General features: G+C 40.8%; 2 protein-coding genes across 3 annotated transcripts in view; one reads left to right on the top strand and one right to left on the bottom strand.

Moving 5' to 3' along the window:
- The window catches only part of SCML2 (Scm polycomb group protein like 2), a 72,131-nt gene extending 61,096 nt beyond the window's left edge, over nucleotides 1-11,035 (top strand). The window contains exons 10-14 of one of the 2 annotated variants that reach the window (XM_056862061.1): nucleotides 854-1,036; nucleotides 2,794-2,910; nucleotides 5,732-6,010; nucleotides 9,711-9,874; nucleotides 10,891-11,035. In XM_056862061.1, coding sequence (XP_056718039.1) covers nucleotides 854-1,036; nucleotides 2,794-2,910; nucleotides 5,732-6,010; nucleotides 9,711-9,874; nucleotides 10,891-11,016 — 869 coding nt within the window. In that variant the 3' untranslated portion in view covers nucleotides 11,017-11,035. Of the gene's footprint in view, nucleotides 1-853; nucleotides 1,037-2,793; nucleotides 2,911-5,728; nucleotides 6,011-9,710; nucleotides 9,875-10,890 lie in introns of both variants that reach the window. The other variant, XM_056862060.1, reaches the window with a different exon arrangement.
- A 6,119-nt stretch (nucleotides 11,036-17,154) lies between these two features.
- RAI2 (retinoic acid induced 2) overlaps nucleotides 17,155-27,877 on the bottom strand; it is a 55,290-nt gene continuing 44,567 nt past the window's right edge. Inside the window, exon 2 of the mRNA XM_056862063.1 lies at nucleotides 17,155-18,979. Within this exon, the coding sequence (XP_056718041.1) occupies nucleotides 17,214-18,875 (1,662 nt within the window). The 5' untranslated portion in view covers nucleotides 18,876-18,979 and the 3' untranslated portion in view covers nucleotides 17,155-17,213. The remainder of the gene's footprint in view (nucleotides 18,980-27,877) is intronic.

Here is a 27,877-nt window from a genome sequence, read left to right as displayed (position 1 = left end):
CACAAACCTGCTGTCTAGCAGTATTAAAATGTTAGTATGTCTGCTGTACACTTCACCATACACTTGCACCTGTATAGGGCAGTATAGTCTCTCATCAAAAGACTTAACAGGTAGTAAGTGAAACTCAGTTGTAAGACACCATTATTTTACACGGAATCCTTACTGCTTTGAATGACAAGGAAGATCAAGGAATGTAGTTTCACTGAATTGCCACAAATCAACTTTGCAGTGATTTTTTCATGTTGTTTGTATAAATTAGTGAGTCCTATCTCACCTAGGTGTTTATATTAATAAATAAAGTGGTTGAAGTGATTCCTAAAGTGCTCGGAATATTGGTTGGGTTGTAACAGTACGGCAGGAGTTCTCATGGCTTCCCTCAGTCAAGAAAACTGTCCAGCCATTCCAAAATTGTGAGTCAGAATAATCAAGTTGCAGCTAGCACTGCTCACTGCCAAGTAGTCCTTGGCTTAGGGGGGAAACTGTTGTCAACATAAGAGATGGTGCTGTGACTCTTGGGCTTGACATATTTTGTGATGGGGCAGGAATCTAGCCTGACAGCTCCTTAAGAGGCACTGGCTTAATGAAAAACCTGCCACTGTAAAAGGTTTTGAACAGTCATGATGTGCTTTTATGCTTTATAGAAAAGATTGTTGCTTGGCATTTACACAAGGGTAAATGAAAATAGCCAAGGCTCTGAAAGTAGGTTTGCCAGAAAAGAAATACAGGGATATGTTCTGTCTTCTTTTATCCCTTTGTTTCAGTCAAAGGAAAATGTGTGTTCTTTTTTGGGCACTGGTGTCTGTTTCATAGTATAGTACAAAAGTGTTTTGACTCTTTTTTTAATTAATAACAGCCTCTTTTGATGGGGAGAAGCATGCCATCAGTCTTCCTTCTGTAAACAGTGCATCGTTTGTCCTGCGTTTCTTGGAGAAGCTCTGCCACAGCCTTCAATGTGATAATCTTTTTAGTAGCCAGCCTTTCAGTCCTTACATGGGAAGTGCCCATAGTCCTACAGACTATGATAGAAACAAGCCAGGTAATTCTCTGTTGAGCTATTACTTCCCCTACCCGTGAGTCAACAATGTATACCATAGAATAGAACTTGACGGCAACTGTGTTTTGTGTTTCAATGAAAACTAATTAATTAGGGCTTCATATCTGTTATATCTGTTATAGTTCACAATATAAATATAGACAAAGGATCACAGTATAAAGGAAATGCAAAATGCTACATACTTAAATTTCTAAACATGCTTTTAAATTCTTGTTTTTCCCCAAAAAGCGCAGTTTTAGTATACACAGAATAGGACTCCCATGATCTTTGATAAAATAGGCAAGTATGAGGGACTTGCTGCCTTAGCTTAGTCCCAAACTTTGATGTAAACTGCAGCAAGACCAGGGAGGACTGGAACAAAAAAGTGGCCCTTCCCCCAAAGGAGGGAGGGGAGGCAGAAAGAGCCATCCTGACCGTTCAGTCATCCCTGCACTGCATGGGGTTTGGCTGGGTGCTGCCTTAACCTCACTGCAAAGAGTTCAGCTGGGTGGTACCCTCGCTGCACATCGCAGGGCTCAGCTAGGTGGTGTCCTTTTCACAACCAGGCTAGCCTGGCCTGTGGGGGGGGGGGAGGAGCAGGTCATCACTCCACTGGGAGACGTCTTGGAGGCTTTGATGACCAATCCATCCCTGAGCAAGAGCCATAATGAAAATAAAATATATGATTGTGCTTTTTACCAAGTGCTTTGCTTGTACAGTAGTGGTTTGTTGAGAAGCACACTGGTTTGTTGAGCAGCTGCTCTAGTCTTACTGTGGTGGTTCCCTTTTAGAGGTAAAAAATTGAGATTGACTTGGGCTACTTACCATCATGCCTGCTACCTGCTGGACCATAAGAGGTCTAAAATGAATACACAAAGGTTTTAAATGATGGGCCTCACAATCAAGGCACGGAAAGTTGCTAAGGGACCTGCTGTTTCCAAGTATATATCTTCAGGATCTCCATTCCTTCTAACAGAAGAATGAGTAAAAGTCATGGCTGTTGTGTCAATAATCTTTATAACTGCTCTATAAAGTGGTCATGCCTCACCGCCATACTGATGGCAAGGGGAAAGGGTGAGGGCATACATGCCTGAACTGGGGACTTGCTAGGTCATAGTCCACACTTTTAGCACTACACTGTACTAGCCTTATTATTTATACATTCACATCAGGAATTGTCAGAAGCTGTAACATTTTGAAGGCCATGGTTGTAGCTTCATTTTCTAGAAGAACTGGCATTTGGCATCTGCCATGTTCATAAAAAAGAAAGATACACAGATGGTTAAGCATGCACATTTTAATTGTTGCCTATTATGTCAATTTCCTGCAGCTGAAATGAATAAATTTACTCTCTGACTTGCAGTACATTTTGCATACAGCCTAACTGGGAACAGACTACCCCCACCCCCAAGCTGCATCTTAGATCCAGCTCCATTATAATGATTTGCTTCAAGGGAGCACTTTGGAACGATTTCTGTGGAATAATACATACGAAAATGTGATACGCTGGCTACCAGCTGTCTTCTGCTTATGGGTCTTTCCAGAAAAAATCCATGTTATATTTCCTGTGTGTATTTCTCTCCAGGAATCAATTCAAAGTACATCCATGGAAGAAGAATGTTAAAACAGAAATGTAGAGAGGCTTTGTAGGAAAATAAAACACTGATGTATTTGAACTACTGAATTCATTGTATCGTTTACTTATAATACTTGCATTCCTTTATTTTATTAAAAGGTACTGTTTTTGTGTGTGTTTGCAGCAAAAGAAGATTTGTCAGACAACAGAAGTACGACTAAGCGGTATTCTCAGGATTCACCACCCTATACTGCCCCCCTGTCTCCTAAACTAGCAAGAACTGAAGTTCACCCCTCAGAAGGTAAATGTATAACTAACACCACAATACATATAATTTTCATTGCAATTCTTAGCATCGTAAGCAAGATCTAAGGTATACATTTGAAAGTTACATATGCATAGACGTCTTATATGGCAAAGGAAGCAAATTAACTCCCTAAAAGCATCGTAATATATAAGGACAAACTATTGCTGAGAACGGCTGGGATCCAAAGATCTAGGGAGCAACTCTGTATGCCTATGAAAGGCTGCTGTGGAATGGTATGCAATGTGATGCAGGGCAATGTAAATTAGAGGATATAATCCATGGAAATTGTTGCTCCACCCCTTAATTTGAGCAGAAGAACCTTCCACACATGCAAGCCAGGACTTTGATCCAACCCCAAATTTGTAATTCACTCACCAAAGACAAATGTGGGAAGCTGGGAGTACACACTAGTATGAATAGTACATCTTGATGATTTCATTAGGTTCTCTGCTGTGTGTAATGGAATCAGAAATAGGGCATGTAATCATTAGCCAGGACCTGGTAAATACTCATTATGATGAAACCTGAGAATAGGGCCAGTGAGTATCATTGAACAAAGGCAGAATTTTCTTTTACTGCATATCTGGAATTCAGATGCAAGTTTTGAAGCTGAGAGTATGTGGCTTGCAGGCAGGCTTAAGTTGTATTACCCTTCTTATTTTAAAATCTTGGTTTTGTTAGCAGAATTACAGGGACCAGTGGTTGCAGGTAGTCATCACAATATTACACTGCTATATCTTGCTATGACAATGTTACCATATAGCATCTTTAATTTTCAAATAGAATAATTACTGTAGATGTTTATGCACTGTTCATGCTGTGGGCACTATAAAAAAATCTCACCCAACTAGCATTATTGGTTTCCAATGAATATTAATTAGCAAGTTTGTTTCAAATTTCACTTCCCCCTGCGCCTGTAGGAAACAGGTGTAAAATGGCTAAAAATATACATCCATTTGTTGCCCGTGTGACACATGTAACTAGCAAATCTGCTCTGCTGATCATCTTCCTTATATTGAAATGATGGATTTGTCAGCCTAATTTCTGACACGTTATTTTATTTACATCATTTATGCCCCAGTTTTCTCCTCAGTGGGAACCAGAATGGCCTACATAATTATCATCTCCTCCATTTTATCCTTGTAACAACCTTGTGAGGTAGGTTAGGCTGTGTGTGTGTGACTGGCCCAAGGTCACCCAGCGAGCTTCCATGGTAGAGTGGGAATTCAAACATGGGCCTCCCATATCCTAGCCACAATGGCTCTTAACTTATATACAGTGTGTCATGAGGCTTCACACCCTACCCCATCTGTTTCTCCAAGCCTGCAAGAGGTTAGTTCCCTAGCATGTGTGTAAGGAATCCCAACTTCTTTTGAGAAACACCTTCTTCTTCAAAATCTCTCCCCTGAAGTTCTGGGAACCCTTTTCTCCATTAGCTGCCATCGTTCCAAGGTGCCTGTACAGCCTTATATCATCATGAAATATTTCAGTTCAGGATATTTATAAGTTAGCGAAGTTGTGTTCCATATCACATTTGTCAAGGTTTCTACAAGAGAATCAAAGAGGAGCAACAGAGACAAGTCTGTGGTTATGATCACAGAAATAGTTCATAAACAGATAAATAATAGAGAGCTGTATAAGAGCATAGATTGGCTAAAGAATGGAATTGCTTTCTAGGATTAAAGATACAGAAACTTCATGTGGGCATTATAAAGGGAATCACAATTGTTACCTCATGCATCCTCATACAACTTTGTGATGTAGGGGAAGATTATTCCCAGTTCACAGGTATGAGAACAGGCTGAGAAAATTTGGTTGCTTAAACTCAAAAACTCTTTGATGGATGATATTTAAAGCTATGTATACTAGTCCACAAGTACCACCACATCCTCCTATATCAGGGGTCGGCAAACTCATTAGTCAAAAGAGCCAAATATCAACCGTACAACGATTGAGATTTCTTTTGAGAGCCAAATTTCTTAAACTTAAACTATATAGGTACCAGTAGGTACACTGTTTATTAACTTAATAAACTTTAATTAAAGTTTTAAGTCTTAATTAAACTATAGGTACACTGAATAAAACTTGATATCATACTTAATAGTGATCTTATTTATTGATAAAAATTAAATTGTACGTCCCTGCCATTTCCCCCTCCCCGTCTGGAGGCCTGGTCTACTGCCATAAAAGCCTATCGGTAGACCTGGCCTCCGGCTGAGTCCCATTGGGAGGACAGGTCTACCCATTGGCTTTCTTGGCAATAGACCTGGCCTCCGGAGGCCCATAGAAGCCAATTGGTAGACCTGGCCTCTGAAGGGGGACTTTTCCCTCCTCGGAGTCCAGGTCTACCGCCAAGAAAACCAGTGGGTGGGCATGGCCTCCCAATGGGACTCAGCCGGAGGCCAGGTCTACCAAAGGAAGCCCGCCCCGCCCAACAGTTGATAGGCGGGCGGGCGGGCAGGAACCGCCGAGCCGCCCACCCAGAAATTGCGCGCCTAGAGGGGAGGGGAGGCTTTAGCCTCCCAACCATTGAGGGCAAGGGAAAGGGGTACCTGGCCATTCTCCACGGCGGGGGGGGGGGAGACAGCGCGTCCGCTCGCCTGCTGTCTCTCTCTCTCAGGCGTGCCGGCTCCACAGCCCGGCTGCCGGCACGAGCGGGCGTGAGAGCAGGGGCTCCGAACCAAGTTCGGAGAGCCGCACTCAACGGGCCAAAGAGCCGCATGCGGCTCGGGAGCCGCAGTTTGCAGACCCCTGTCCTATATCATTGTAATGCTAGTAGTGCTCATCGTTTGTTTGTGTTAACTTTATATAGCAGAAATCCTGCCAAGCGAAGAAAACAGCACACCTAAAGAACACAGCTTTTCTGAAGACTTGATGGATTCTGCACTAAATTCAGTCAATCCTTCAAGCCCCAGTTGTCGGAATTCTACTGAATATCGTATCTCAGGGAGTGCAGCCTATTACAGGAATTCTCTTCCACCAGTGACTGCTACCTCAAATACAGCACCAATCCTACGCAGGCTATCATCAAGTTCTGCTGGGAACAGTAGTTATTATGAAGTCAACAGGAATCGACTGCAGAGGAGGATTGAAGGTACTATTAAACCTTTTCAAAGTGCATGCTTCCCTTGCCCGCTTCTTGAACAGTATAGTAGAGGAGCAAATCATTTTCCATAGGAGGTTATGGTACACTGTTGGAGTATGACTTTTCTTGAAGATCTTCCTCCAGGAATTGCAATTCATATGTTGACAGGCCCTCAAGGGCTGCAAATAAAGGAGAAGGGGATCAAAATGGCTGACAGACTTTTTTCAATTAATTAGTTAGTACACCATTATATGGTCGTACAGCTACTGTTCCTAACTCAAAGGAACAAATGCTCTTAAATGGTTGTAGTGAATTGATTTTTAAAAATCAGTTAAAGTGGTATGTACTTGAAAATTTCACAATGAAATATTCTGGGTTAACTCATCATTAAGTAACTGATCACCATAACTAAATCCATTACTGGCTCTGTTTGCACACAGGAGATACTGGTCACAGGAATACCTCAAAATTTGGAAATGTCCTAAGTGTTTGGACATAAATTATTGCTGTTTCTGATAACTTTGGCTCACCACATTCGATATTTTTGAAAGATTTTGCGCTTCAAAATGAAACCTTAATGGCTGTTGTAGGTAAAGTGAATTTGATTCTGTAACAAGCACATCTTTTATGGGAAATGTTACCATGAACTAATTTTTGGAGGGTTGTAGTTTGGCCCCCTTGGCAGATGGGTGTATAAGCTTTCGAGAGTCAAAGCTCCCTTTGGCCTTTTCCATATGAATGGTTTACAGTGTTTCACACCATCAAAAGCTATATTTAATGTTTCATTTCAGCATGTTTTTTTCCTCAGTTTGGTTTAGGAAACGTTTCCCCGTCATTTATTCTCCGTTGTTTTCCCGAGCACTTTTACCACGATGGTTTTTTCCTCTGTTTCTGAGCCAGCTTTGAGCGGGCACACTTCTTGAAACAGTCATTATTTCTCCGCCCCAGCAAACACCTTTCCCTTGTTCACGCCCACTAAATTGCTCGTCTCCCCTCCCTTCCCATCCCTCCACCCATTTTCTGCCCTAACTTTTTTTTACAATAAGATAGAACAATAGATTGAATGGACGATAGTATGATAGTTTGCTAGTGCTTGAGTGAAAAGTAAACTGGACAAATGCACTGGGTCTCGGTTTGACCTTCCGTACCCAAACATGCCATAAACTAATATGCAACCCCCCTTTTAGGAATGCCAATCCATACTCAGGCAATAAAACAAGCTCCGCTCCTGTCCAACTTTTCTGACACCGAAGAAAGGAGGATCTGGGTGCAGGAAGGGGTGGGTGCAAGATGTGTTTGTGGGGAGGGCAAAAGGCTACCCAATTGTTAACCCAGACACAACAAGGGCTTGCAAACATCCCACGGTACTGGGAGAACTGGCGAGTATCGCTCCCCAGGCTTCTTCCTTCTGGATTTGGGAGGAGGAAAAACCAGAAGTTTGGCCATTTGCACGGGTCAAAAGAACAAAACGAAAGACACCTCAAGATAATTGACAAGCCTGTAATTGGAGTGCATTGTAAAATATGCAGTAGGTTGATGGTGCTTGAGTGCGAAGCAAAGACTAATGCAGTGGGCCTCTAGTTGTTTGGTGGGGGTGCAGATGTGCCTAATAGTGGATTGTGTTTGATCTGGGGCATCCATTTTAGTGCAAACTTTTGCAAAGCATAATGGCGGATGAGACACATGTACACTAACGCGCAGGCGTAATGGTGTTTCCCCATCCAATGGTAGGGTGCATCAGCACTAAAACACATATGCAAAAAAAGAAAAAAAAATAGGAAGTAGGTGGAGCATCCAGCGCAATTATCCATAACTCACGAATGATGTGATGCCCCCTACCAGAAAACATTGCTTTTGGGGAAAACCAGTGCAGACAGGATAAAACGGATTTTGAGGAAAAATATGTTGCAAAAGGAGGTGTGCGGACAAAAATTGTGGAATGTGTTTCCAAGCCTCACAGATCGACCAGGTGGAAAATCTGGTATAAGCGATGCATGCAGAAAAGACCTTTGTCAGATACTGATGAAGGGAGCTTTGACTTTCAAAAACATATACCCTGAAAATCTTGCTCTCTAAGGTGCTACTGAACTTGGATTTAATTAGCCGATTAAAACTCCCCAGAGTAATAAAAACAACTCCTGTCGTTTTAAGAAAATAATGCCCAGTGAACTCTCAGTGGCCATTTGAGAGTTGCTGTGTTGCCATAACAATATGGAGTGTCCGGCTGGCCTTGACCAGGGCCAGGGCTTTCTCTGCCCTGGCCCTAGCCTGGTGGAATAGTCTCTTGAGTGAGACCAGGGCCCTGCGGGACCTCAAAGAGTTCTGCAGGGCCTGTAAAACAGAGCTATTCTGCCAGGCTTATGGTTGAGGCCAGCTACGGTTCCTATATATAAAGACTGGCCTCCCTAACCTTTCCATTGTGGTTAACACCTTTTACTCCATCTGGTGCCTTCCATCTGCTCGCCTAGCTGGGTTGTTGTATTGTGACTCGTTTGTTAGAGACGCCTTGGTAAATTAGTATAATGATTGATTTTATAGGGCTATTTTAAAATGTTTTAATGCTTTTATTGGTTAATATGATTTTTATATTCTGTAAGCCGCTCTGAACCTGGCTTTGGCTGGGAAGAGCGGGGTAACAAATGGAAATAATAAATAAATAAATAGCCAAGTCCTCCAAGCCTTGGTTTCTTTAAAGCAAAGTTTTTTTCTTGGGGGGAGGAGGGACAGACGGTGATGCCAATCCCTGATAAAAGAGAACTCACTGGAGTTAGGCCTGTCAGTTACTCACAACCCAACAACTTGCCTGGGCCTGGCAATGAGTTATTTTGATAGATGACCTCCCTGTTCTTGAACCTTATGTGCCTTAGTTTGAACCCTGTGGTAAATTGCATTGTCTTAACTGATGGACATGTATCTTCCCTGATTGGTTGCAGGTTTTGGACAAAGGCAAGCACTACAACGCATAATTGATTTATGGAACTAACTGCAACAGAATGCAGTGATCTCTTTAAAATGGGATTGTATAGCATCATGAAGGACAGGTCTTTCAGTGGCTGTGAGGGCTAAAGAGAATATTTAGATGAATTATGACACTGCATACCAGTTTTGGGGGATGGCAGTGGAAGAGAGTTTTAATGTCTTCATACCCCACATGTAGCCACCCTTTATGAAGAGGAATGCTGGACAAACTATGTACATTTTAGGACTGATCAGTCAGGTCTCTTCTTATATTGCCTGTAAGAGGAATCATGTGAGAAAGACCGGTAAGGCTTATATGTAATTTAGAACACACGATAACAGTAAATAGGAAAAGAGTCACCATACTATATTTTCTCCTGTCGTTCCTCCATATATGGCTTGCGTTGAACAACTTCTAACATGGTCAGATACATACACAACTATAGTATGATCGTCATAAAAAGGACTGAACATGTACAGATGATGATTAAATAAAACCATGATCCTATGGCATATGCTCATAGGAAAAGACCGTCTTTTCCCCTTGTTCATTAATAGACATATAAAAGCCTTCATAAGGAACATACACATATGTGTGTGTGTTTGTGTGTGTGTGTGTGTGTGTGTGTGTGTATATATATATATATATATATATATATATATATATACACACACAAAATATACTAATTTATACCAATTATAAATTATATTATACCAATTTCCTCACTTTCATCATATCATATATTTTAAGCTGCAAGCTCTACAACAGGACCTGACCTCAGTGCACTAAAGCGGGAACCTTCCAGAATACCCAATAAGGATCCTTCTACGTGGTCAATAGATGAAGTAATGCGATTTGTGAAAGAAGCTGATCCTCAAGCATTAGCACCCCATGCAGAGCTCTTCAGAAGACATGTAAGAAAGCCTTTTGCTTTGATTCTATCATTTACTCTGCTGTACGTTATAATAGCATATCTTGAATCAGAAGGAGAAAAGGTCAGAAAGTTCATGAGACTACAGGTCATCTTCCCTCTCTGCTCCCCAAGGTCCCTCCCCCTTACTTTTAACAGACCTGATTGGAACGATCTGTGGGTCAAATCTGTTCTGTATTAGAAATCAAAATGAGTTGCTTGACTTGTTAGGAGGGATTAGACTGCAGAAAGTTTCTCCCAGCCACTGTTTTTCTGCTGAGGAGAGTTATTGCTGCACTTTGCTTCCTGGAGTGTAACTGATTACACTGATTGAGGACAAGGGCTACATAAAGTTGATAGCTGAACTCGAATATTGTCATTCCCTAAAAGCTTTTTTTTTTAAAGACACCCTTATTTTTATATGTTCTTTTTGAACTTGTTTGCCGAGTAAGTACACATGAAGAGATATGTAGTACCTCTTTGTGAAATTCTTGCTTTGCATTTATAAATGGACAAAATTCTGTGGCAGAAAGACCCTTTTCAAAGATGCTGTGCAGTGTATATAATCGGCTATTGCTGCTCTGTGTCTGTTTGGACCCCTTGCAGCAGACCTAAAAAACTAATCCATGTGCAATATCAGAATTGGAATATTAAGGGATGCTTACTATATTATTTAGTCAAAAGGAAATTCACAGGTATAGGCTGTTATCACCAGAAATAGTCTTATCTCCCCCCTCCCCTTCCATTTGTATTCATTTAATTTGAAGTACTGGCAAGTGGGATAAGTTTCAGGTGCTTTTGTTATCCACCTGTTATAGACAATAAACTAAAAATTTCAAAAATTGAAGATTGCAGATTATAATGGCAGATCATTTCATAAGGACGATAGTATCACAGTTACTACTCTTACGTTGTTTAGCCTGTTTCATTGAAATTTGTTTTCCCTGTAAAGTCTATTCACTAAAGCCTACAGAAATAGATTTCATTTGTTTGTTAATCTTCATTGTCTTTTCCCCACAGGAAATAGATGGAAAGGCTCTCCTCTTGCTGAGGAGTGATATGATAATGAAATACATGGGGCTAAAGTTAGGCCCAGCATTAAAGCTGTGCTACCACATTGAGAGACTTAAGCAAGGAAAGTACTAGGCAGTGGATGCACAACGACATTATGATGTGTTTTGGACCACATCTCAGGTTCACGAAAGACATTCGACACAATGCAGCAAAAACTTTGCCAGATCATGCGTCATAAACATGGATGGATGCTGGTCCCATTCACATCGCAAAAACAAAGAGTCCAGGAGACTGTGTCCAGTGTTTATTTGAAAAACATTGCACACTTAGCAGTCATCACTGGTCTGCAGAAGTGTCCTCTCAAAATGCAGTCTTTCTTGTCAGGATAGAATTGATAACACTGTGGTATTTAATAACTTTTGTGAAAACATACTGGGAAAAGAGAAGCTGCAAAGTGTATTCTTAACTATTCGGCTTCAGCTGGTGCATTTTCATTTAGAACCAAAACAGCAGAATTCCAAAGGAATAATCATTTTTAAAAAATCTTATCAGGACCTGTAAGTTCTTACAGCTATGGCTGAATTATAAGATAAAAATGGCGGCGGGGAGTGGGGAGTGGTGAAAAGCATTTTTGCAATGAATTTCATTTCCTCAGTTAACATTTTATACCTGACACTCCAGAATATTAACATTGCGTTATTGCTATGTAGATCTGCATAAAGGGAATAGCCATATGAATTGTCCTCTATATATGGTGTTAAACTAATAAGCTTTTGTTGAAGTACAGCTATTACGTTCTCTTTTTAAATTATGAAAGAAAATATTGCATTATGATGGACAAACATTATTTCCAGCTTGCCTACTGGAATAAACCACCTATTTACTTTAAAACATTCCATCTTTGTGGAGTTTTGCATGAATATTAATGTTCATGCACTTGTATATTTATATATGTGTGTATGGTACATGCATATATACTGTACATATGCGTTCATTTTAAATTGTCTTTTAAAGGTACTTTTGCACTGTGACAGACAATAAACTGTAGAACTCCTTTTCTAAACCAGTTAAACAAAATCATGCACAAAATATTTTGGCCCAAAGTACAGTAGCAGGCTGTGTACTAGGATCTTCAAATACATACCCACTAAACATATAGATGAGCTGGGAAATGGGTCAAGGAGAGGAAGAAAGGCCTGGCTTAGTCTCCTTTCCCCTCTGCACAGGTGAATTCATGCTGCCTCTTGAGTGATGTGTGTTCTAGCAAGGACTCCACGGTGTGTGAATTTTTAAGTACTAGCTGCAAGGATCTTAAACCACAAAGCATCCTTTGCAGCCACAAAATCGCTCTTGCTAGATTGAAAAAGTGAATGTGTCCTCTTACTATTGATACTTGTCTGCTTTACTTTCCATTTCTGGAGAGGCAAAAAACAATCAATGGACAGGTGTATTCATACAGGGATATTCCCTGCGCTATGCAATATTCCTAGATTTTCATGTTGTGCTGAGCCATTTTATTTTGGGAAGTTTTCTGGAAAATAGTGTGGATTATATTGATTTTTGGTTTTTTCAGCTTCTTTTAATGTAAAGGTGGTAATTTTGAACAAAGAAGCTGAACTGCACATGGATGTGTATGTGTTTTACAGAAACCTTGGTGCTGTGTTCTATAAGCTACAAGAAGTTGTGCTGATAGTAAAATGCTTTGCTGTCACTGTCAATGTAATATCAGGGACAATTTGTGTACATTTGTTGTTTAGTGAACCGAATGTACTGTATTTAATAGTACAATTGATAAAGATTCTAGTCTTAAAAGAAGGGTAGATTTTATATTTCTTACAGCATTTTTATATCAAAGCTAGTTAAATTTTTAAAAAGTATTTTTACACAATACTGGTTTGAAAATGCCTTGCTTATTGGTGTACAAATAACTCAGGTTTAACAAAAATACTGCAAAATAATAAAGAAATCAGTCTCAGACTTAAGTATGTTTTAAATTACGCCCGTAGAATTTAAATTTGTCTCAACTGCAGCGGTTTGTCCTACAATGAGCAATCCTGTGCTAATATTGATTGTGCCAGTTAAACAGTTGCTTCTAATGAGCATCGAACTAGTCCTGTATCATGGCTTTACAATGCTGAGGCAATCATATAAATTCATGCAAACATCTAGGGTCAAGGTGTCAGAGTTGTTATACAGTTCACATATCATCTGCATGCACGTGTGTTTGTGAGATTTCCTGCAGATGTTACACATGCACAAGATTCTAACAATGGAAAAGTGGAAGCATGGCAGCAAACACTTGGCGTATTTATATATTGCTGGCTGCGATCCTGAAGACGGCATATGAACAAAATTTCTTGAATAGTTGTAGTTTAGAAGCCTCAGACAGACACTCACGATTGCCAGATAATTTTTTTTAACTTGAAAACCTTTTTCTTGTTCAGGCACACAGGGATTACAGGAATTCTGCCATTTCCATAAACAGTGCTGTTTCTAATGGCACTTCCAAATGCTGTTAATACAATATAGAAAGTGTTAATACAATTGTTAATACAATATAGATTTTTTTTAAAAAAAAATCTGCCATATTTCCTGATAAGTGTGACTCTTTCATTCCGCTCACCAACACAGAATTAAATAAAATATAGAAGCAGATCAGCATATAAAAGAATCAAACAATTGCCAGTGTGTTATTTTCTCTTCTGGGTTGCAGTTAGGTATTTGGAAGAAAATCACAAACACAGCTCAATTAATTTTGTTAAAGCTATAGATGGTTTAAAAAATTTTTTTGTATGTCTTATATTCTCATACATTTTGCCAGTGTGATACAAGAATTTGTTAGCATTGCCTAAAAGGTGTATACGGTTATCACATTCACACATTTGAACATAAAATGGGAATGTCACAGTGAAATTAGCCTTGTATAATAGCATGATATCAAAGCCTGTCAAGTGTTTGTAACAGAATATATTTTTAATTATGTTCAGCTGGATGTTATTATCTAAGCAGAAAATTAAACTCGTTCAGTGTTTATGTTTCACTTGTTATAATGCAGCCCCTACACATATGTTTTCTGTCATTTCACAACCTCAGCAACATTCTGCCCACCGTCAGTCTTCTATTAAAGCTGCAGTAAGATGACAGTTGAATGAGCCAGACGGGTGTCACTTTACATACCAGGCTTGAAGCATGTGGCACAGATTGGAGAAACCCAGCATGGTGCGGCCCCTCGAGGGTCGGGCCAGGATCCAGGAGACCCTGGTTTGGGTCCCTGCTCTGCCCTGGAAGCTTGCTGGGTGACCTTGGGCCTGACCTACCTCACACTGGACGAGAGGGGAACCACGTAAGCCACTTAGGGTCTCCACTGGGGAGAAAGGTGGTTATAAATGAAGTAAACAAATTAGCAATGTCTGCAATAAATTGCTTCTCTGGCTACCAAGACAGTATGCAAAATCATGTTGCCAGCCTCTGGTGAAGGAGGGATCTCCCCCACCCAATGGGAGTATCTGGAGGAATCCTTCCCAGAAAGGAGAAGGGGAAATTGGTGCTTTTAATGAAAAACGGATGGAAGTTGCTTTTACATAATCAATACGTTTTCCAGAAGAGGCTAGAAGTCTACAGAAAATAATGTTCCGCTTGCCATTGACATTTCAGAAAGGGGCAGGAATTCTAGAAGGTTCCAAAGTAGTTGAGAGCAGTTTTCTGAGAAAACTTAGCTTGTTCTTAACACATGGTATGCTTAATTATCAACTGAGGGCATCTTTAGCATGCAAGGTAAATGAAAACAATCATACATTTGGAAGGGAAGAGGTTATGCATTTGGTCCTTAAAAGTGATTTTGTTAGATTGCTACTGCAAGTAAAGGAAAAGGAGATGCACAGTCTCAGCATTAAAAAAACTAAAAAGTTTCAATAAATTTTTCTGTCACTGACACAAGACCATCATGGTACATTATTGGTGTTCAGTGCTCTTAACATATAGCTAGACAAGTGGAGGATGATGAACAGGAGCAGCGTGTTTCAGATCTCACTAAGTTCCAGCTATGGACTAGTGCACTAATGGATCAATGGCATTGTTCCCCTATTGCCAAGGAAAGCCTGGGTCTAACTAGGCTTGACCATTGCTAAGTGCCACTGCAGACATTCTTCCATCTTCAGGTAACTTGTTTTAAGGTTAGACCATTTTTGCTGTGTAAGCCACGTGAAACGTCCCATGGCGCAGAGTGGTAAGCTGCAGTACTGCAGTCCAAGCTCTGCTCACAACCTGAGTTCGATCCCAACGGAAGTTGGTTTCAGGTAGCCGGCTCAAGGTTGACTCAGCCTTCCATCCTTCCGAAGTCAGTAAAATGAGTACCCAGCTTGCTGGGGGTAAAGGGAAGATGACTGGGGAAGGCACTGGCAAACCACCCCATAGACAAAGTCTGCCTAGGAAACGTCGGGATATGACATCGCCCCATGGGTCAGGAATGACCCGGTGCTTGCACAGGGGACCTTTACCTTTTTAAGCCATGTACAGTAGTCTATGGATTGACAGTAAAATCAACTGTACCATTATAGGTTAAGGGAGATTATTCTATTGCTACAAGAAAGAAAAGCAGACAGAACAGGCATGAAGACTAACTGGTCAGGCTCTCATTAACTAACAGTAGATGCATGCTCTTTTAGGGTTTCAAGGGAATATGGAGTTAGATTGAACCAGCCTCTAGTAAAACGAGGGATTACTTGTATCCAGATGATACTTGTGCCACCATTCAAAACAGCACAGCATTTTTCTTAGTGTTGTTTAGCAGTCCATTATAGACATTCCACTTGCACCAACATGAGACTTCCATGCTGATTACAGTTTTTTACAGATCTAAATCACTGTGTTTTTCTCTTTTAAAATGCCCCTGTAACTAACATACAAACCTTTTAAACATCTTGATGATCAATTACCTGTGCGCAGTTTACAATATGGACTGCTGCAGCTCAGAAACAGCATACAGTAATTCAGTCTTCACAGCAAACGTCTTACCACCTTGTTTGTTAAATTTAATTTGTGTCTTATCAAAGGAGTTATATTAACCCAAGATTTAAAAAAAAACCCACAAAAACTAGTGCTGCATGAAGCCAGTCAACCTGTTCTGCAGCAAACTTTAAAAACTGCAGTGTTGTCCTTCCATGTTCAGATGTATCATCCTTCTTACTGTTAGTATTGTGGGTGGTATCCTTTCTTGGCTTTGTGGGCGAGGCATGGCTGGCTTTTACACCGTAATGAAATTCAATTACACATTGTCCTGCTTTTACTTAAGAAATTATAAAGACATTGGCTGTTACCGTACTAGGTATTCCCAGCGATGTATTAAGAGTTTGAAACTGTTATAAAAAATACTGTTCGCACTTCCTATGTATTCCCACCGATGTATTAAGAGTTTGAAACTGTTATAAAAAATACTGTTCGCACTTTGTTTGGCCCCTTTAGCTGTGAAGACGTCTTCCAACCATTTTTTAGGCGGGCATCCAAAAACCCTTTTAACGCGATGTTTTTTATAGCATTTTCAAACTCTTAATACATCGCTGGGAATACCTAGTGTGGTAACAGCCTTAGTTTCCAACTATCTGGACAGGAAGAAAGTTTTCCCTCACCTGCTATGCAATGAAAACCAATCCTAGGCTTCAAAACAATCCTTTTAGGCTGAACTTAGTTTTTTTAAAAATAAGACTGCTTCTTGTTTGCTGGATTATGTTAATGAGCTCTACATTGCAATCCCAATATCAGTCAATTCCTTTCAGTTAACACATTTCATTAATGGAGGAGCCCCAGGTTGAAATTGGACAATTTAACTTGGAGTACTTGGACAACACAGTGATATAATGGCTCAACTGTACAGTTATTGTATAGTTTACAAACTCACGTCCAAACTTTCCTAATAACAAAAGATAATTATAAGGAACAAAGTACTGCAACAGAATTAGCACATACAAACATTTATTCTCAAAGCTCCATTCTACCCACCATTGTTCAGAATGACATCATCAAAGCACTTTATGGCAGTGAAAATAGCTCTTACCCTTCTGAATCATCCATTATACTCCATTAAAGCTGCAAAATGTGCAATCTACTTGAAAAATATGTTGCCTTTTATTTACTTTTAATGAAAAGTTAGAACACAATAGGGGGAAAAGAACAAGATTACTGGGAAGATATATCCAGTCTTCTCTTGCTATCCACCCCACCCCACCCCCACCCTCCTCCACTTCCACATAATTTAAAAGATATTTAAATTTTAAAATGAAGTGCATTTATTTATTCATAATAATTATACCTTAAACATTCTAAAACTTCATAAATTACTTTCTTGGGAAAAAGGCTGCAAGCCTCTGCTTTTTGATTGGAAGAATGTGTATTTCCTGCGAGTTCATTTTCTTTAACTTGACGCTTCTGTTTTTGATGGGTTTCCTAAGAGCTTCTGCATTATCCCGAGTGTCTGGCTGGTTCTTCACATCATAACACTGCAGCCCTGAGTCCTGGGGCATGTCCCTTTTGAAGGAAAAGTTTTTTGTGGAAACTCCCGAGAGGCCTTTAATCTTGCCACAGAAAATAGTAGGTACTGCGTCCTTGACGGAGACTATCACTTTGGCTGTCTGTGAAGTGCTCATAATCTCAATGTTGTTACCTGCGGAGGGCTCACATGGTATACTAGTCTGATCCACCAGCCACTTGGGCGGCGGCTGTCTCAGGAGTTCAGAGGAGTTGCTGCTGATTCCTCTACTCTCAGCCTTCGCTGGGGCTTCATGAGGTTTTGAAGGAGCAAAGGGAGAAGCACCACGAGAAAGTTTATCTGCTCCAGAATGAACAGTGTTATCCATCATGGACCCAGACCAAATGGTACTTGTAAATTCAGCACTTCCAGTCTTCCGACAGGAACCAATTGATAGATCCAGGGCACCATCTTCAGGTGAGTGCTGGGAACTGTCCTCACTTTCCTTCAGGAAAGGTGCCGTTTTCATGGACAGATCAAGGACCTCACTCTCATTGCTCATCTTGATGACAGTGTGTCGAGTCAGCTGGGAAAGCTCCCTGTGGTGGATGAAATCAAATGGTTTAGTTTCTTCCTTCTCCAAGGGAGTCTGGGTGCCTTTGCAGGAATGCAATATAAATGAAGACGCTGGTTTGGGGCGATCCATGTTGGCCTTAGATTCTGCATTATGGGGCACCGGGATAGGGATGGGGATAGGGACAGGGACAGGGACGGGCAGAGGAACAATAACAGGGTATGGTACTAAAAGTGTAGCTGGGGGAACCAGGGGAGACAAAGGGGAACTGAAGGGCTGTGTAGGGACAGAAGAGCAGTCAGGTGGTGGCTGATAAGGCGATGAACCTAAGGTGCCTTGGGTAGGAAAGAGATCCTGCAGAACCGCAGCAAACCCCGGCGTCTGAAACACAGGGGGCAAGACATGCTCCTGAGTCTGACTGGAAGGCTTGTGATCCAAGAGCTGTGGCTGTCCAACTGGGGCAGAAGAGCCCTGGAAAAGATTACCGTGGATGGGATTGGGGCCACAGGGGGAACTTTGAGGTAACACCAGTGGAGAATTTAAATGCTGAAAGACATGCTGCTCTAAGAGGAGAGGCAAGGGAACTGGGCCTTGTGTTGTCATGACATAGGGAGTATTACTGGCAGGAGCAATCTGAGGAGCAGCGCTTCCTGCTACTTGCAGATGTATTGGCAGAACAACAGGGCTGTCCCCTAAACAAATGGGCTGAAGCACTGTGGCCGCTACCTTGAGAGCGACACCACTCTGTGACTCCGCTGGTGGTGTCAATATCGATGGGGCAGGAACAGTCACCAGTGGCGAAAGTGCTTTCTTCATCAGGTCAGCTGAATTGATATTCCATGCTTCTGCGGTTATTAGCTGGGCAACTCCATTTTCAAGCTTGTTGTTAGCTATCGCTGAAGGAGAATTGGTAACATCCATGGGCAGGTTTTGTGTGTCCTTATAGAGTTCCTCCATTTTATAGGATTTCCAAGGCTTGGCAGTATTTTAGCTTACATAGCTGTCACCAGCATCCACTTTATCTCCAGGCTGCCCAAGCATCCACATGAACACTATCTGGCCTGCAAAACAGAGACATGTTTTAAGCACTGCATAAATCTCTTGCTTATAATAATATTTGCAACTTATTTTTAAAGAACCTATCCCCAAAATAGCTATTAAATGTTTCTACACTTTGGTAGCTAGCAGTGCTATCCTAGGTATATGTGCAGAGCATGTGCATACCTAAACACACACACACACACAGACATACTCGCATATACATATCCAAGTGTTATATGAAGACTCCTTGGAACTTAAGCTTAGCCATAAACAAAAAAGTCTGAAACAGCTACCATCCAGGGGATGCCAAGCACCAGAATGCAAAGCGTTCGTTTGATATTTTTAAACAAAGCTTCAGTCAATGGCATCGAAGGCACAAGCTGTTCTATTTACACTCTCAAGATCCCCAAACGGAGGCGTCCTAAAAATAACCCTTGATAAAATTATGCTTCTGGGGTTGGAAGGCTTCCCCTGTCATAAAAGAATCACACTACTGGACTTCTAAACGCCTAGGAACAACCCATCCAAGCATGTAATTTCTCATATATTCGAAAGACTGCAGTAAACATTGTTTCAGAGTCCTCAGCAATTCAGTCACATCCACGCCTCCACTGGAGCACTATGTTAATTCTGCAAGGTTTTCTTTCAGCCATATTTAAAAAGCAATCCCCCCCTTCAGGGCTACCCCAATGACTGAAAAAGAGAAACAAATCTTAATAATAGATGTAATGAATTAAAATCAGGGTTGCTTTAAGTTTACTTGGACATGTTAATCTTTACTGCGCAGATGTTAGGAAAAAAGCAGAGACACCGCACACTGTAACTCATGAGAGGCTTAGCGGGTCTTTGTCACACACACCAAGTAGGAACCACAAATTGGTCTCACATGAAAGTTTTCCTATTCATACAGATACTAGTATAGACTGATGACCCTTATTTAAAAGGCCCAAAGGTCATGTGTCATAACAACTTCCATCTTTGTGTCCTGTTTCCCCTATACGCCTTACATTTTATTGCCTTGGGGATTGACACCTATTGTTATCTTTACATCAATATACTCTTATGAGTTTTGATTCATAGGTGAGTAGACCTCCTGATTAATCCAGTCAATTAGTACAACTCTATAGAAGAAGCAACTTTTTCATGAAACACCGTTGATAAGAAAAATGTTCTGAAGACAAGAACTTAAAAAAACCCAGGTAAGATGATAAACGACCAGGTAATGCTCATAGGCTTGGGTTCAGTGATGTGCAAGCAGAAATATAAACGAACTTAGCTCAGTTCCACTTGCACAAGATATTGTGCAACACAAGATATTGTGCAACATCTAGTGCTTTCCTCCATATATACTATATACTAGAAATTGGTTGGACAAACATTAATGAACATTTGTCTTCAAAAAAGCAGCTCTCGGCAACTTTTTCTTGCATTTCCACTGGCACAAGAGCTCTGTTGCAAAGTTGAAATTTTGCACTGGATCCAACCCATTGCCATCTTTCTTATTTGTAACCAAACATCAGAGCCTGTTCCTATAAATGTTTTTAGGGACTGTGCACATGTGTGTGTACCTCACGTCCCCCTAGACTGAAATACTAGGACAAGCAAAAATTAATTTAAAATATCATTTCAAGTTTTTCTGTTTTTTTTGTTTTGTTTTTGTCTGGGGGTGGCTGTAGTGGGGAGGGAGGAGCCTTTATTTTCTTTCTGGTTCTTTTAAAAATAGCTTTCACTGGTTTGGTTTTGCACTGTTTTTAAAAGGATTTAAAATTTTGTGCTGTTTTGTTGTGTTTCTTCTCCTATCTTGTTTTAGAATTTTTAACTGCTTTGCATTTTCTCTGTGGTTCTGTTGTCATTTGGAGGCTTTTGGCCAGTGGTTGCTTTTGTGTGTTTGGCTATTGGCTTCTTTGCCCTGGAGAGAGCATAGATTCTCCTCAACCACACACAAAACAATAGAGACAATTAGGATGACTGGGGGTACCTTGGTTTGGGTCCATAGAATTGAACCCTTAGTTCCATTTTCCAATAGCATCTGCCCTTGTGGATCTGGCAGTATAGGTACAATAAGTCACTTGTTTTTCATTGTCCGTTATCTGAGGTTGATAGAGACTGGTTGAATCATTTGATAATGGAAAGAAAACACTCATTCTTCCAGAATTTTTTTTAATAAAAAAATCAGAGCAAGAGTCCAGTAGCACCTTAAAGACTTAACAAAAATATTTTTTGGTAGGGTATGAGCTTTCGTGAGCCACAGCTCACTTCTTCACAGTGGGTAGCCATGTTAGTCTGTCTGCAGTAGTAGAAAAGGGCAAGAGTCCAGTAGCACCTTAAAGAATAACAAAAATATTTTCTGGTAGGGTATGAGCTTTTGTGAGCCACAGCTCACTTCTTCAGATACAGCTAGAATGTGAATCCATCTGTCTTTAAGTAGAGGAGAGTGAATTCAGACAAGCATTAGTATGTAAATGTTAAAAGTATGTCAATGTGAATAGCAGGCGTGATGGGATTAGGTGTGGTATGCAGAAGAGTCTGTGATGTCCAGGGGAGTGATGGGTGTGGAGAAATCAGCATTGGTAATGAGCCATGAATGCAAGGTCTTTATTCAGCCCAGGTAAATACATTGACTTTAGTTTGAATATCAACTGTAATTCAGCAGTTTCTCTTTCCAATCTCCCTTTGAAATTCCTTTGTAAGAGAACTGCTACTCTTAAATCTGCAACAGAATGTCCTGGAAGGTTGAAATGTTCTCCCACTGGTTTTTGAATATTGTGACATCAGAAACCACAATATTCAAAAACAGGTGGGAGAACATTTCAACCTTCCAGGACATTCTGTTGCAGATTTAAGAGTAGCAGTTCTCTTACAAAGGAATTTCAAAGGGAGATTGGAAAGAGAAACTGCTGAATTACAGTTGATATTCAAACTAAAGTCAATGCATTTACCTGGGCTGAATAAAGACATTGCATTCATGGCAATGCTGATTTCTCCATACCCATCTCTCCCCTGGACATCACAGACTCTTCTGCATACCACACCTAAACCCATCACACCTGCTATTCACATTGACATACTGTTAACATTTACATACTAATGCTTGTCTGAATTCACTCTCCTCTACTTAAAGACAGATGGATTCACATTCTAGCTGTATCTGAAGAAGTGAGCTGTGGCTCACGAAAGCTCATACCCTACCAGAAAATATTTTTGTTAGTCTTTAAGGTGCTACTGGACTCTTGCCCTTTTCTACTCACTTCTTCAGTGAGCTGTGGCTCACAAAAGCTCATACCCTGCCAAAAAAATCAGAGACGGTAAAGACTGCAAAATGTGTGTGTGTGTGTGTATATGTGTGTGTGTGTGTGTGTGTGTATATATATATATATATATATATATATATATATATATATATATACACATACACACACACACATATATTGGCTGCCTGTTTTAAAGGATAAGGGGAATATATTAAATATTAAATATTTTGGCCATTGTGCTCTAGTGTGATCTGCTTAAGACCTATTGGTCATTCAAGCAGAATCATTAAAGTAAAGGATTGGACCCTTAATCCAATTCACTTGTAACTTGGGGAATCTTTAGTGGACAGGTAGAATGAACCCAGCCATGACTCACCATGGAAGCCTGTTGCAGTCCAACTGGGCAGTGGCTCTGCTCCAAAAAGGAGCTCCTGGGGGCGAGCATTGCTGCTCTCGCCCCCCATCACATGGCCAGGCAGCCTATTGCTGTTTTGGGAGCAGGCGGCAAAACAGGCAGGCATCGGAGGTTGATGACGCAGGCACTCCCTATGTCACTCCACCTCCTTTGCCTATTTAAGGAGACATTTCCTGGCCACCCAGACTGTTCCTTTCCTGGCGGCAGCGGTCCCGCCCTCTGCTTTATGGTTTGTTTTTGTTTCTTTTCATCACAGTTTAGGCAGTTTTTGTCATTGGGATGGATCCAATTTGGGGGAAGATGCGCATTGGTGCCTGCTTTCCCCCGTCTGGGGATCCCAATAAGAGGTCTTGGGATGGAGTACATCAATGATGCCCAGCTCGGGAGCTGTTGCTAACTCCACTCCCAAGTGGAATAGGATCCACTCAGAGATTCACGTCCTAGTGGAACCAACGATACTCCACTCTGGTTGCTACCCCAACAGTCGGGTTGGGCTTGGTCTATTGATCTATTGGTTTGTTGGATGACAGGGTGGTCATTCGATGCTTGGATCTGTTTCTCCCTATGCCTCACTAATGCTCCATCTGTTATAATCAATAAAGCTGTGGCCTTTGTTATCTCAATAAATAATTGTCTGTGTACTCATTATCCTTCCTTTCCCCGACGGGGCCGCTTTGCCCACGGGGCCGCAACTAGGGTTCCTGCATTTTTGGTGTCATTTGTTTGGAAAAGTAGCCACTCCAGCCTCCCCCCCCCCAAAAAAAAATCCTTTTAGAGGGAATAATGGACCCAAAAAAAATCAGAATTCTGAAAATTAAAATAGAATTTGAATCTCAAAACGGTATTGGGGACCCAAATAATCCTGATTACCACTATGGAAACTATTCTCAAAATCTTAATCTAAACAATGCCCAGCCCCACAAAATATTGATCCTGAGAACTAGTTCAGTGAAACGTTACACCAGCTTATTGCACTTGATTGGTCCTGATAAAGGAGCTAGGGAACTGTCCCTGTATATATTTGGTACAACATGGTTATCTCCAGATAAAGAATACTGACTTTTTAGATACAAAGATACAATAAGGCGAGGTTAGGAAAATGTGTGGCCACTGGATAATCATATACTATTTTTTATAGACTGAAAAACAGTCTGATGCAAAAAACTGACACTTCATTCTTTACTATCCAGCTAAGCACCCCCGCTCTGAAGAACTAGTCTTTTATCAGATAGCATCTGTTCTAAAAGCGCTAATTAGAAGTACGTATTGTTTATTGTTGTTACAGCCAATGGCCAGCATAGAATTACAAAACAGTGCAGGTACATATATACCATTACATTAAAGCAGAGAGAATAGAATAAGATATCCTAAAAAGGACAAATTAAAATACCAGTAAAAAACAAAAACAAATAAACATTATACCTTGGTTCACCCATCACTCAGCATTGCAAATAATATAACCTTTTTTTTTTGAACATTTTTTTTGGTAATGGCCTTCCAACAAAATTTAGCTACACCATAGGATATAGCTAAATAGGATATTAGGATATTATCTTCGAGCAGAAATTGAATAATTAAACTCTCTTTAGTTATAGATTGATGTAACAGGCCAAATCGTTGTAACCAGGGCTCAATTATGGATCTTCTAAGTTCCAAATAAAATTTGCAATGTAATAAAATGTGTAACAGGGACTCTTCCACTCCCATTGTACATAAGCATTTTCTCAGCTCTCTGGGTTGATTTAAAAATCTACCCAAGAGAACAGCTGAGGGGAGGGCAACAATCGTGCTCTAGATAATGCATAGAAGTATGTATTGATTAGTACCCCTTCCCCAAATACAATAGCCTGAGTAGTTGACCCATGACATTATGTTATCATAGTGCATCACATAACTATATCTTCCACTGGGTGATGGACTGCAAGGACACAATGGCCCCAGCAACACACTTAGTGCAATTCTGTTAGCACAGGACCTTGTGTAACATCTACTGCTTTCTTCCCTATATATTATATTGTAGAACTCGCGTAAGTGGATGCACAAGTGGGGGATACAATACGTTTGCCTTACCACAAATGGTTACTGTATTCTGTAGCTTGTATTTACACTTGTGCAAGAGCTCTAGAGCAAGCAGAAATTTTGTGCTGGATCCAACCCAATATATTGATAATGTGGTCACCTCCTAAGGCCTAATGAGCCAGTAGAGAGCCAGCTTGGTTGGTGTAGTGGTTAAGAGCAGCGGACTCTAATCAAGAGAACCGGGTTTGATTCCCACTCCTCCACACAAAGCCTGCTGGGCAAGGTACAGTTCTCTCCCAACTCTTTTAGCCCACGCAGAGGCAAGCAATAGCAAATAACTTCTGAAAGTCTCTTGCCTTGAAAACCCTACAAGGTCACCATAAGTCAGCTGTGACTTGTCAGCACTTCCACCACCACCACACTGACAGCGCATTCCTGACCTTCGAGGGCGAAAGCCCTTAGGAGGCTAGGAAGTGGCCGCACTGGCATTAGGGCCCCCAGTGCCGGCATCCAGGTACTTACTGGCATTAGTGGCATCAACGCCAGTGGGGAGGCCCGGACGCCAGTGTCCCACGGATGTAAAGGCCCATGCTGGCATTCTGGGGGCGTCCCAGCATCCCAGGATGCATTCCCAGGGCGGGGCGGGGGGGGGAGGAGCTGCTGTTAGGCAGCCTCCTGTCCCCTTTCGCCCCAGGTACGTCGATGGTGAGAAGAGTGAGGCTGCACCTGCTTTATAACAGGCGCAGCCTTGCTTTTCTCAATGAGGCGAAAAGGCATGGAACCGCTTAGGAGGCACCGCAGCAGCGCCTCCTCCCCGCCATCCCCGGCCGCCAGCAGCTCAGGAATGTGCTGTTAGACACATTTATGAGAACACAAGGACTGATAGTTCTATCATGTCACAAAAACGGAGGTTATACAGATACTGAAGACACACTCAACGGAGTGAAGCTTCTTGGACAAAACTTTTTTGTTCTTTGGATTTTTTTTTAAAAGGTCTGTTGCTGCTTAGTTAATAGAGATTTTTGTTTTCATGTGAAACTAATGGCCTTGCAGGACCCAAGGGAGCTCCTATTCCCCTGCCTAATTCATGTAATTACCCCCCCCCAAAAAAAACAGAGAGATTATAGTGAAAATGATACTACAAGGGAGGCTTGTAAGGCTGGCTAGGGGAATATACGTGCTGTACAGAATGGAGAAGAAAACAGATAACCACAGTCTACACTTTTATACCAAAGCGTAAAATATAACAAGGAACACTACTCATTGGCTTGCCTAAAGATTCACAGTGCTTGAGGCAGAGCATAGTTAGAAGAAGAAGAAAAGAGGATCTCTCCCAAGCAAGCACCTTGAAGAAAGATCTCTGGATTTTGTTTTTCTTTTAAACACAGCCAATATATAGTGTTTCCCTTATTAAACTAATAAGTATTTCTGGTACTGCTTTAGGTGTTGGCAACCAAGCAGAAGTACTTTTGAAGTAGAACTTTAAAAAATAGGATCTTTTAAAGATAGCAAATAAGTAACAGAACAGGGTAGATAAAATATATGCAGGAAACAGTGAAACTGCACTAATTGTTAGGTCTATTTCTCTTACATTCCGAAGGGATAATTTACATTATGAGAAGTAGTCATTCCCCTTGTCCCCTATTCTCAACCCTTGCTGCAGTGACAAGTTATACTTCTAGTTAGAATTTTCTTATAATCTCTCCATGTGATCTGCCACATTGCTTATAATGCTGGGAACATCTTTCCATATCTAGCCCTCTTATTCCTTGCCTTTTAGAGGCTGAGAGACCATGCTCAGGTTGCAAAAGGACAAGCAGTTATCAAAGCACCATAATGATAAGGTGTTCTTTCTGACAAACATAGAGGTTTTGTACGGGACTAAGACAACTTTTATTTACTCCCTAAAGCTGTAGTTAGATCACGATGGGTAGCCGTGTTAGTCTGTCAGTAGCAGTAGAAAAGAGTAGGAGTCCAGTAGCACCTTAAAGACTAACACAATTTCTGGCAGGGTATGAGCTTTTGTGAGCCACAGCTCACTTCTTCAGATACAGCTAGAATGTGACTCCATCTATCCTTAAGTAGAGAAGAGTGAATTAGACACACAATGGCAATGTAAATGTAAAAAGCAAGTAAATGACATTAGCAGGCATGACTGGATTAGGTAGTGGTAGTAGGCATGCAGCGTGGTAGTAGGCACGGAGAAATCAGCATTGGTAATGAGACAGGAATCTCAGATCTCTATCAAGTCCCGGAGAAAGCATAGTATTAAGCTTCATTATTAGTTGTAATTCAACAGTCTCTCTTGTAGTTGTAGTTGGCTGCCTTAAGTTTGTTGAGTACATGCAGCCCAACATCCAACACTGGTGAGGTTCAATGTTTATTTATTCACTTTCATAGCTCTGGTGGGGGGAGTTTAAATCTTTAAACCATTACAGAATCTAGATCATGAGGTAGACACATCATCTACAAACAGTTTTCACCACCTTCTTTATAAGAAGAATACAGCACAACTCTCTCTTTGGACTGAAAAACCCTCATTCATATTTTTATATTAAAATGTCAAAACAGTTGTGTTAAAGTCATATCCAAATAAGATGCGAAATGTTGTGAGTTAAGTGCTTGCTATACAATGAGAGGCAGAGATACATAAGCATCTATTCAAGCAGGTTATTGTGCCTGATTTTCCACTCCCTCTTGCCCCCACTTACAAAAGAGGTTTCATGTATAATTTCTTAAGGCAACAAAAACAGATCTGCCGTATAAACTGCTAGGCATCCCATAATGGCAGTTACAGAGCTTAAGTGCATCAACATGATTCAATGATAAATGTCATAGGAAGCTGCATGGAAATACCATTAAAGAAAGTAATTATTACTCCTATCAGCTCCTTGATGATCTGTGCAATTAAGTCATGTAGCAGTTATGTACCATAAGGCATAATCACAGGGTTTGAATCAGAAAAATCACCAAACACTTCATGTGCTGCTTAATCTTTGTTGTTATTCATCTTCTAGTCTGCTTCAAGCCTGGTATTTCTAAACTAGATCTCTACCCCAATGGTTAGACTTTGATTACAGATGTAATATGTGTAACAAAAAGCAAGGGATAAAAAAGGACAGCAAATATACAGATAACTGGCAATAAAGTCCACCAAAACTCCTCAATCACCAAAAATGACTGAATTCCTCAAGTCACTAAGAACAGCACAGCCCTAAGCAGAGCAACACCCC

The sequence above is a fragment of the Euleptes europaea genome, chromosome 16, assembly GCF_029931775.1.
Source record: "Euleptes europaea isolate rEulEur1 chromosome 16, rEulEur1.hap1, whole genome shotgun sequence".
NCBI lineage: Eukaryota > Metazoa > Chordata > Lepidosauria > Squamata > Sphaerodactylidae > Euleptes > Euleptes europaea.
The sequence above is the reverse complement of the archived record's forward strand: the minus strand, read 5'-3'. Positions and strand labels throughout refer to the sequence as shown.